Source organism: Oncorhynchus mykiss, chromosome 21, assembly GCF_057628025.1.
Source record: "Oncorhynchus mykiss isolate SJ-2025 chromosome 21, ASM5762802v1, whole genome shotgun sequence".
Lineage (NCBI taxonomy): Eukaryota > Metazoa > Chordata > Actinopteri > Salmoniformes > Salmonidae > Oncorhynchus > Oncorhynchus mykiss.
Window position 1 is genome coordinate 48,318,022 of NC_143042.1, and position 12,087 is coordinate 48,330,108.

General features: G+C 46.1%; 1 protein-coding gene across 1 annotated transcript in view; it reads right to left on the reverse strand.

Annotated features, from left to right (window-relative positions):
- Positions 1-329: 329 nt before the first annotated feature.
- Positions 330-12,087, reverse strand: part of LOC110500728 (arylsulfatase J) — a 30,851-nt gene continuing 19,093 nt past the window's right edge. The window contains exon 2 of the mRNA XM_021578252.3: positions 330-2,366. Within this exon, the coding sequence (XP_021433927.3) occupies positions 998-2,366 (1,369 nt within the window). The 3' untranslated portion in view covers positions 330-997. The remainder of the gene's footprint in view (positions 2,367-12,087) is intronic.

The window sequence follows — 12,087 nt, forward strand, 5'->3', positions numbered from 1 at the left end:
GAGAGAGAGAGAGACAGGGAGCGAGAGAGAGACAGGGAGCGAGAGAGAGAGTGGGAGCGAGAGAGAGACAGGGAGCGAGAGAGAGACAGGGAGCGAGAGAGAGACAGGGAGCGAGAGAGAGACAGGGAGCGAGAGAGAGACAGGGAGCGAGAGAGAGAGACAGGGAGCGAGAGAGAGAGAGACAGGGAGCGAGAGAGAGAGAGACAGGGAGCGAGAGAGAGAGAGCGGGAGCGAAAGAGAGAGAGCGGGAGCGAGAGAGAGAGACATGGAAGTACAGAGAGAGAAAGATGGTGAGAAAGACAAGAGGTGGAATGAGACAAATGAGAGAATGAGAAAAACATATTTTATTTTGTTAGCTAATTTCTTTTACATTCAGGTTTACCTGGTGCCAGACTAGACAGAACTAATGGGGAGAACATAGACTGTTCTCAAGTTCAGACGGACTGTACTCATGAAACAGAGTCAATCTCATTTGACTATCCAATATAAATCCGACATTTTGTTTTCATTTTCTTACAACACTACAATCAACAGCTAATATAATATAACTATTAATCTTTTTTCTTTTTTTTTAGCCCAAATATATGGTGCCGTCTACAAAGATTAATTCTATATTTATTTTCTCTTTGCCTAAATGTCAGAAATCTAATAAAAATCGTAAGGTCACAGAAGTTCAAGCATGCAATCAAAATCTAGAAAAATAAACATTATTTAAAGGCCCTAACTCATAGTCTTGAGGTCATAGGTGCTGGGTCTGACAGTAGTTATTAAAGTGGGTTGTTTCCTTAAAGCCTACTCTCTGAGGCAAATATAGGTCAATTTGTCCATTGAGTTCATGTAATATCCAAAGCACCAGTCCATTAAAGTCTTCAAATCATTGAGCAGGACAATCTTTAAAGAGCGATCGTGTGTCAATCCCTGAGATCTGACCATCTAAAAGTCTTTCACAACAAAAAGGCACAGCAATAAATAAAAAAACTAGTCCTCCACCTTTCTTTCAGTCCTTCACCTTCCTCTTCTTCACTTTCTTCTTCCGTCTCTTCTTGGCCAGGTTGTTGGTAAGGAGGTTAGTCTCTCTATCATCTTCATCCTCTTTGTACCAGGGTCCCCACACCCCTCCGTTGAAGTTAGGATTGGAGCGGGAGTCTTTAGCCGGGTAGCGCACCGGGATGGCCGTCCTATTGTACTGTGCTAGCCGCATTAGCATCTTCTTCACTATGTGTGGGTAGCGTAGAGACAGGTCCACTCTCTCGTAGGGATCGGCTATGATGTTGAACAGCCAGACGGACTTCCCCTGGTCCCAGCGGACATATTCGTTATGCCAGCGGTTGGTCAGAAGCAGATTGGAGAAGGTCTGCGGAGGGACCCAGTCGCTGTAGCCAGGCACCCCCGTGAGAAGCTTCCAGTGGCCCACCCGGAGGGCGGCTCGGATGGCCGTATTCCAGAGGCCATAGCCAGCCTTCCATGAGCCGTTCTTTGCCTTGGTGTAGATCGGGTCGATGTTGTGCAGAATGTCGTGGCGGGGGGACTGGCGGCCCTCGCTAATGGCCTCCCACACGTCGTAGCCATCCAGGTTGAGATCTTCGTCCAGGGTCCCTTCCCCCAGGGACACCAGGGTGGGGAACCAGTCTGTGATGTGGATCAATGCCCGGCATCGGGTCCCCTTGTTCAGTAGCAGGGGACTGTGAACGAAGCCTACGGCCCGGATTCCCCCCTCCCAGTAGGTGGCCTTGCTCCCCCTGAGAGGCCAGTTGTTGCCCCCGGCCATGGGCTGACCCCCGTTGTCTGACGAGTACACTATCACTGTATTGTCGTAGAAACCGTAACGCTTCAGTGCCAGCGTGAGGTTGTGGACGGCCTCGTCCAGGCAGGACACCATGGCGGCGTACTTGCGACGATGTAAGTTAGGGATGGACTTGTAGCGCTCCAAGTAGCGAGCGGGCACCTGTAGCGGGGAATGGACTGCCTGAAAGGCCAAGTAGAGGAATAAGGGTTTCTGGGGGTTGTGGTGTGCCAGGATGTCCACAGCTTTTTGGGTGAACATCAAGGTTGAGTATCGGCCCCGATCCTGTTCCCAGGCTGCCTCCTCCCCTTCGTACAGGTCATAGCCACACATGCCGGGACCGTCACATTTATAGTGGCTGTAGTAGTCACCACTACCCAATAGGGACCCAAAGAATGTGTCAAAGCCGCGCTGAGTGGGCATGCAGCCACGCTTGTAGAAGCCCAGGTGCCACTTGCCCACCATATGGGTGGCGTAGCCTGCCTGCCGGAGCTTTTGGGGTAGTGTGACATTCTCCAGGGGCAGGCAGTTGGCCTGGGTGGGCCTGATGACCGAGTGCTGGAGGCCCGTGTGGATCTGGTACCTGCATGTGACACAGAGAAAAGAAAGGCTGTTAGTCAATCAACCAGTCAACCAATCGACCAAGCAAATCTTATCTATGACCTTTGCTACAAAGTACACCTCTAAAGAGAAGGCCAAGGTGACCGTGTCTAGGAAACATAGCTAGTTTAGATAAACATTGTGAAGAACCAGAGCGCAGAGGGAGAGACCATCCTCATCTGGCCAGTCAGAGTATCCAAAACCAGTCATACATCAAATAAAGTGTTTGCTAACATTTACAGTTAAATATAATATAGTTGGATGCAGTATTGTGGTATGACAGGTCCAGACATGTGTCTGCCATGATTCTACCATGGTGTTTGGATTTCTCGTTCCTCACTATCTGACATACACCCGTTAGCTTGGCTTCCTAAACCTCGAATCCTTGGAATTCTATGCTTGAATTGTAGAATTCTATGGTATATGATGTGCACAGAAATAGTTCCAGATAGGTATAGGCTATACTAGAAAGATACTTTTTATACAATTTGAATATGATACGGTATGATTTCCAAATAAACCAAACAGTCTGCCAAGGTTCTGGTAACACATTGACAATTCATCCAGTTTAAGTTTCTAAAACGCCAGATTAGGTCGTTTCTTTCACTCTACAATGAATCCTTTCACAGACATTTTAAATGCAATGAGACAGGACAGAATCAGCGTTGTATTACACACAGTACGCATTACTCAATCTAATTCTAATCGCAATGGACTCAATCCAAAGCCAACAGGTATAGACTGACAGCTGAACGAGTTTGACAGGAGATGTCCAAGAGCAATATGCCAGAGGATGAAGTCATTGTAGTGGTGAAATGACTTAACAGCTACAATTACCCCTGGACTGACTTCATCATTGTCTGACTCTCCTGCTATCAGACAGAGAAAACCAGACTTCCTCAATCCCTTTTTTCTCTCCCTTCCTCCTTTGCCTTCCCCTCCTCCCCTTCTCACTCATCCCTCTTTCTCTGCTGTGGCCAGTGGCAAAAAGGCACAATCACTCACCAGGGAAATGGTAAATGACATAAGCGGTCGGTGTGCACTTTGAAAAAGGAGGCTTCGTTTGGAGGGTGGTCTGGCGAACCAGGGGTTTCTTAGCCGCATCTTAAATGATTTCAAACGTATCCACAGCACCAAAACACTCGCTTTATTCACACTTGGACACAGTTATATTTAAGTCTTTGCATGTCATTTTAGCAAACTGTATCTTGGAAGTGCAAATACTGTAGTCTACTTACTGCAGTAACATCTTGCCCTTGACTTGAACTTTAATAGCAGATAGCATTACTCTATGTGTGTAAGGGAAACTGGCTATTAAATCCCTGGAAAACATTTAGTTTAGTTGATGAAACATTGGAGTGTTCTTAGTGGTTTTAGATTTAATTGGTTGTTCCCCTAGGTAATTCACTTAAAATGTTCACACAGCATTAAACTGTCAGACAGATGTTGACCAGGGTTTGCAAAATGACATTAGGTGTGTGTGTGGTTTGCGAGCTGTATGTGTGTGTGCGTTAGTGTGCGTATGCCTGCGTGTGTGTTTGCATGCTAAATGACAGAACAGGGATTAGCTAATGGACATCAGAAAAAAGTGGGGGTGAGGGTAATGGTGTAGTCTCTGTATTTGTATTTGTTAAGGATCCCCATTAGTTCCTGCCAAGGCAGCAGCTACTCTCCCTGGGGTTTATTATGGATCCCCATTAGTTCCTGCCAAGGCAGCAGCTACTCTTCCTGGGGATTATTATGGATCCCCATTAGTTCCTGCTAAGGCAGCAGCTACTCTTCCTGGGGTTCATTATGGATCCCCATTAGTTCCTGCCAAGGCAGCAGCTACTCTTCCTGGGGATTATTATGGATCCCCATTCGTTCCTGCCAAGGCAGCAGCTACTCTTCCTGGGGATTATTATGGATCCCCATTAGTTCCTGCCAAGGCAGCAGCTACTCTTCCTGGGGTTTATTATGGATCCCCATTAGTTCCTGCCAAGGCAGCAGCTACTCTCCCTGTTGATTATAATGGATCCCCATTAGTTCCTGCCAAGGCAGCAGCTACTCTTCCTGGGGTTCATTATGGATCCCCATTAGTTCCTGCCAAGGCAGCAGCTACTCTTCCTGGGGTTTATTATGGATCCCCATTAGCTGTTGCCAAGGCAGCAGCTACTCTTCCTGGGGTTTATTATGGATCCCCATTAGCTGTTGCCAAGGCAGCAGTTACTCTTCCTGGGGTTTATTATGGATCCCTATTAGTTCCTGCCAAGGCAGCAGCTACTCTTCCTGGGGTTTATTATGGATCCCTATTAGTTCCTGCCAAGGCAAAAGCTACTCTTCCTGAAGTGTATTAAGGATCCCTATTAGTTCCTGCCAAGGCAGCAGCTACTCTTCCTGGGGTTTATTATGGATCCCCATTAGTTCCTGCCAAGGCAGCAGCTACTCTTCCTGGGGTTCATTATGGATCCCCATTAGTTCCTGCCAAGGCAGCAGCTACTCTTCCTGGGGTTTATTATGGATCCCCATTAGCTGTTGCCAAGGCAGCAGCTACTCTTCCTGGGGTTTATTATGGATCCCCATTAGCTGTTGCCAAGGCAGCAGTTACTCTTCCTGGGGTTTATTATGGATCCCTATTAGTTCCTGCCAAGGCAGCAGCTACTCTTCCTGGGGTTTATTATGGATCCCTATTAGTTCCTGCCAAGGCAGCAGCTACTCTTCCTGAAGTGTATTAAGGATCCCCATTAGCTGCTGCCAAGGCAGCAGCTACTCTTCCTGGGGTTTATTATGGATCCCCATTAGTTCCTGCCAAGGCAGCAGCTACTCTTCCTGGGGTTTATTATGGATCCCTATTAGTTCCTGCCAAGGCAGCAGCTACTCTTCCTGGGGTTTATTATGGATCCCCATTAGCTGTTGCCAAGGCAGCAGCTACTCTTCCTGGGGTTTATTATGGATCCCCATTAGCTGTTGCCAAGGCAGCAGCTACTCTTCCTGGGGTTTATTATGGATCCCCATTAGCTGTTGCCAAGGCAGCAGCTACTCTTCCTGGGGTTTATTATGGATCCCCATTAGCTGTTGCCAAGGCAGCAGCTACTCTTCCAGGGATCTGGCAAAATGAAGGCAGTTGTACCATTTTTAAAACATTACAATACATTCATAACAGATTTCACAACACACTAAGTGTGTGCCCTCAGGCCCCTACTCCACTACCACATATCTACAACACAAAATCTATGTGTACGTGTGTATAGTGTGTATGTTATTATGTGTGTTTGTGTTCCTTCAGAGTCCCCGCTGTTCCACAAGGTGTAACTCCATATAGTACAGTATACTATGCCTCAGGAGTCAGTCAGTTGGGAGGACTGTCTGTCTCAGTGAACAACTGAACACATGGAGCACCTCCTCCTCCACCTCCACCTCTCCTTCTCCTCCTCCTCCTCCTCCACCTCCACCTCTCCTCCTCCTCTACCTCTCCTCCACCTCTCCTTCTCCTCCTCCTCCTCCACCTCTCTTCCACCTCTCCTTCTCCTCCTCCTCGTCCTCTCCTCCTCCACCACTCCACCTCTTTTTCTCCTCCACCTCTCATTCTCCTCCTCCTCTCCTCCGCTTCCTCCTCCACCTCTCCTCCTCCTCCTCTCCTCCACCTTTCCTCCTCCTCTCCTTCTCCTCCTCCTCCCCTCTTCCACCTCTCCTTCTCCACCTCCTCGTCCTCTCCTCCACCTCCTCTTCCACCTTTCCTTCTCCTCCTCCTCCACCTCTTCTTCTCCTCCATCTCTCCTTCTCCTCTCCTCCACCTCCTTCCCCACCTCCTCCTCTACTCCACCTCTCCTCCACCACCTCCTCCTCCACTTCTCTTTCTCCTTCTCCTCTCCTCCACCTCTCCTTCTCCTCCTCCTCCTCTACTCCACCTCTCCTCCACCACCTCCTCCTCCACCTCTCCTTCACCTCTCCTCCACCTCCTTCCCCACCTCTCCTCCTCCTCTCCTCCACCTCTCCTCCTCCTCTCCTCTCCTCCTCCACCTCCTCACCTCTCCTCCACCTCTCCTTCTCCTCCACCTCTCCTTCTCCTCCTCCTCTCCTCCACAAACTTCTCCTCCTCTACCTCTCCTCCTCCTCCTCCTCTCCTCTACCTCCTCCTCCACCTCTCCTTCTCCTCCTCCTCTCCTCCTTTACCTCTCCTCCTCCTCCTCCTCTCCTCTACCTCCTCCTCCACCTCTCCTCTTCTTCTCCTCTCCTCCTCCACCTCCTCACCTCTCCTCCACCTCTCCTTCTCCTCCTAAACCGCTGTGTGGAGAAGTGTCTCTCAACGAACGCTGCACGGCCGCTATCGACCGTTAACAACACACTTGGTAGCAGGGTTGCTGTTTGTTCCCATGTCCTTAAGAGTGTAGTGTAATTGTAGTATAGTATACCCAACACCCGTCATTTAAACCCCAAGATCCTCAGGGGCTCTATTTTAACAAACCTAACACAATGAGAAATATAAACCCTGGTGGTAGCACTTTTGGTCCTGGGGTTTTCATTGCCTTTATTATGAGCTCAATAGCTGCCGGTAGTGTGAAAAGAGCTGGTTTTTGATAAATAAACAAGTTGTAGGTGTGATGAGGGCTTGGCCACTCACGGGTCAATTAAGGCGTTCCATTGTTTAATAAGGCATGCGTTTGTCTCAAGTTTTGTCGGTTATTGACTGTCTTTGAGATGTCATCATCTCCAATTCGTCTGGGGCCACGGAATATTCTAGTCCTAGTCCATTGTGGATCGATACTACAGTTTATTAAATAGCAGAGGCTAACGACTGATAGCAACATAAAACAGAAACATCCAGTGTTGGCTCAATATGTTTGGATTGTTGACAGTCAACATTGTTGTAATTGGCTTCGAACGAGTACAGGCCTTAGGCATCGCACTCTTCTCAAATAAAAAATACTAAGCTCCTGTAAATTGTGTGAGACATGTGTGAGCCATGTTCTCAACAAGCCAGATATAGCCTAGGCCTGCTGTTGATATGGTGTTATAGGACTGAAACTTTTGTTTGGAGGAGCGTGTGTTTGGTAACTGGACAAGAGGCGGCGTTTGGAAATGGGGATCGATATATACAAGCGGAATGGAGTATTCACTGTAGGTGGGCCAATGTGAATTAGGAATAATTCATTCCAAAGCATGTCGGCAAAAGCCTCACAAGCATAAACCTTTTATGTATCGGCTCCTTGGCTAACGGATGGCCAGGATCAGAGAGACCAGGCACGTTGTTGTTGAACCAGCTTCCGTTATAGCAGGGAAAGGGGCTTGCTTTTTAATCAAAAAGAAATACAATACAAATTGTTAAAGGAAAATAACTTAAAATGTTTCTAAAGAATGTCACCGGGTTATCTCATTCCATGATGGGCATATAACCTCCACGGAGGGGTTGTACTGTACGTCCACAATAACAACAGGAGCTGTCTGAAATCATGTAATAGCCTACATAGATAAAAAGGGGATGTCCTCTCACAGTCTTGTCAAACTTGACCTTTTAATAAAGCTTTGGTGATTGTGGTCTCACGAGAAACCCTGTATCGATAGTCTGGACGACTTGGCGACAGCATTGGGTATGACAAAAAAAAACTTTACTGAGAGGAGGAGAGGCTATGCTTGGTTTTTAAAGAGTAACTTTCATGAACATATTATTTTCTTTGTGTAAAACCAGATGTTTTAGGCTTATTTATAGTGAAACATCAATTCTGGGCTTCATTTTGACAGATGGTTCTAAAAGTGATATATTTCGGTCTTTTAGTAGTAAATCTAAATGAATAAAGCTATTTTGGACCCTAGCGGTTGAACTTGACCATTGAAATCGTGACGTAGACAATAGTGTGCCACTGCAGCCCGCAATTCTGGGCGTTCCTGCAGGTGGACATTCCCCCCTCAAGCATCCCATTGGTTCCTTCATGAACCCCCGCCCCCAAACACGACATCGTCATGTGTGGCACTTTTGGGTCTAAAGGAAAATAAGCGAATGATCTGTGTTTTCCCAGCCCCACCTCCCAGAGTCCTCCTTACTAGCTAGCGGCAGTGACACTGCTAGACGGCGTCCTTCGCTCCCGCCTGCCCTCACAGTCGTTAACAAAACTGTGGGAAAACAGTACCTGACAGGCGGGGGCGACTGTACTGGAGCACCCCCACCTTCCAGAGTGGAACGTCCCAAATTGCAGGCTGCAATTGCACCCTTCTCGATGTAGAGGCACATCATCTCAAGGGAGTGGTCGGTATGAAATACACTCCTTTCTAAATGTACTGGGTGGTACAATATATTTGCATGATGCTTCCTTGACTAGACTACTGAAAAAAATTCAAAAGGCACATTTCCACATATGACCAAATTAAACATGTTTGCTTACCGTTTCATGCACATTTCTGTGCTTTTTACGAAGAAGAAAAAAACATGTAGGATATGAGAAGTATTTGTTTATATTCGTAGCTGCATCCATCATAACAAGAAATACACACCAATCATCATTTTTTCCCAAATGTTATTACTGGTGGTGCAGTCTGCTCACAGTTGTAATATACAGTATACAGTGGGGCAAAAAAGTATTTAGTCAGCCACCAATTGTGCAAGTTCTCCCACTTAAAAAGATGAGAGAGGCCTGTAATTTTCATCATAGGTACACTTCAACTATGACAGACAAAATTAGAAAAAAAATCCAGAAAATCACATTGTAGGATTTTAATGAATTTATTTGCAAATTGTGGTGGAAAATAAGTATTTGGTCAATAACAAAAGTTTATCTCAATACTTTTGTTATATACCCTTTGTTGGCCCATTCCTCCATGCAGATCTCCTCTAGAGCAATGAAGTTTTGGGGCTGTTGCTGGGCAACACGGACTTTCAACTCCCTCCAAAGATTTTCTATGGGGTTGAGATCTGGAGACTGGCTAGGCCACTCCAGGACCTTGAAATGCTTCTTACGAAGACCCAGCGACGTTTCATCTTAAATGCCTTTGCCCTTGCTGATGGAAGGAGGATTTCACTCAAAATCTCACGATACATGGCCCCATTCATTCTTTCCTTTACACGGATCAGTCGTCCTGGTCCCTTTGCAGAAAAACAGCCACAAAGCATGATGTTTCCACCCCCATGCTTCACAGTAGGTATGGTGTTCTTTGGATGCAACTCAGCATTCTTTGTCCTCCAAACACGACGAGTTGACTTTTTACCAAATAGTTATATTTTGGTTTCATCTGACCATATGACATTCTCCCAATCTTCTTCTGGATCATCCAAATGCTCTCTAGCACACTTCAGACGGGCCTGGACATGTACTGGCTTAAGCAGGGGGACACGTCTGGCACTGCAGGATTTGAGTCCCTGGCGGCGTAGTGTGTTACTGATGGTAGGCTTTGTTACTTTGGTCCCAGCTCTCTGCAGGTCATTCACTAGGTCCCCCCGTGTGGTTCTGGGAATTTTGCTCACCGTTCTTGTGATCATTTTGACCCTACGGGGTGAGATCTTGCGTGGAGCCCCAGATCGAGGGAGATTATCAGTGGTCTTGTATGTCTTCAATTTCCTAATAATTGCTCCCACAGTTGATTTCTTCAAACCAAGCTGCTTAACTATTGCAGATTCAGTCTTCCCAGCCTGGTGCAGGTCTACAATTTTGTTTCTGGTGTCCTTTGACAGCTCTTTGGTCTTGGCCATAGTGGAGTTTGGAGTGTGACTGTTTGAGGTTGTGGACAGGTGTCTTTTATACTGATAACAAGTTCAAACAGGTGCCATTAATACAGGTAACGAGTGGAGGACAGAGGAGCCTCTTAAAGAAGAAGTTACAGGTCTGTGAGAGCCAGAAATCTTGCTTGTTTGTAGGTGACCAAATACTTATTTTCCACCATAATTTGTAAATAAATTCATCACTATTGGAAAAAGAGCTACTGCGTAAATACTGCAATGCAGATTGGATTGAGCCCCATCTCTTAATTTTCTAGGTGATGATTACACCTTTATTCCCAACACAATGCCGCAATAAATGTGAGTCTACATTTCAAATATTTTTTGTGCCCCATGGGGGATTGGAATTTACACCGCAAGTGGCAATAGATGTCAGGAACTCGGTGCCTTATAACTGAGATAACTGTACAGAGCCTTATCACTGTGAGATAACTGTACAGAGCCTTATCGCTGTGAGATAACTGTACAGAGCCTTATCGCTGTGAGATACCTGTACAAACTACAGAGCCTTATCACTGTGAGATAACTGTACAGAGCCTTATCACTGTGAGATAACTGTACAGAGCCTTATCGCTGTGAGATAACTGTACAGAGCCTTATCGCTGTGAGATACCTGTACAAACTACAGAGCCTTAACACTGTGAGATAACTGTACAGAGCCTTATCACTGTGAGATACCTGTACAGAGCCTTAACACTGTGAGATAACTGTACAGAGCCTTATCACTGTGAGATAACTGTACAAACTACAGAGCCTTAACACTGTGAGATAACTGTACAGAGCCTTATCGCTGTGAGATACCTGTACAGAGCCTTATGCTGTGAGATACCTGTACAGAGCCTTATCACTGTGAGATACCTGTACAGAGCCTTATCACTGTGAGATACCTGTACAGAGCCTTATCACTGTGAGATACCTGTACAAACTACAGAGCCTTAACACTGTGAGATACCTGTACAGAGCCTTATGCTGTGAGATAACTGTACAGAGCCTTATCGCTGTGAGATACCTGTACAGAGCCTTATCACTGTGAGATACCTGTACAGAGCCTTATCACTGTGAGATACCTGTACAAACTACAGAGCCTTAACACTGTGAGATACCTGTACAGAACCTTATGCTGTGAGATACCTGTACAGAGCCTTATGCTGTAAGATACCTGTACAGAGCCTTTCCACTGTGAGATAACTGTACAGAGCCTTACCACTGTGAGATAACTGTACAGAGCCTTACCACTGTGAGATAACTGTACAGAGCCTTATCACTGTGAGATAACTGTACAGAGCCTTATCACTGTGAAATAACTGTACAGAGCCTTATCACTGTGAAATAACTGTACAGAGCCTTATCACTGTGAAATAACTGTACAGAGCCTTATCACTGTGAAATAACTGTACAGAGCCTTATCACTGTGAAATAACTGTACAGAGCCTTATCACTGTGAAATAACTGTACAGAGCCTGATCACTGTGAGATAACTGTACAGAGCCTTATCACTGTGAAATAACTGTACAGAGCCTTATCACTGTGAAATAACTGTACAGAGATTTATCACTGTGAAATAACTGTACAGAGCCTTATCACTGTGAGAACTGTACAGAGCCTTATCACTGTGAGAACTGTACAGAGCCTTATCACTGTGAGAACTGTACAGAGCCATATTTGCTCGTGATGCACATAATTTTATTATCAGAGCGTACCACTGGACTTCTGGTAAGTATGCTTTAGTGAGAAAGTGTTGTTGGGATCAGGTACAACTATGTTTACCCACCCCCAAAATGAATAACTTCCTTCACCCACAACTTCTCACATGAAGGCATACATTTTTTTTAAGTGGTTGGGGAAAGGCTGAAATTGGGGTTGGGAACAAATTGGGAACAAAAAAGCACATATGTCTTGTTCCATGTGCATATGGTTACTGTGCGTCACGGCTGGATAGGCAGCGCTTCTTCTGTCAAAATCCATGTCGTTGCCAACCCGTTACCACTAAAACCAGCTTTTGGTTGGTCTTAAATATCCC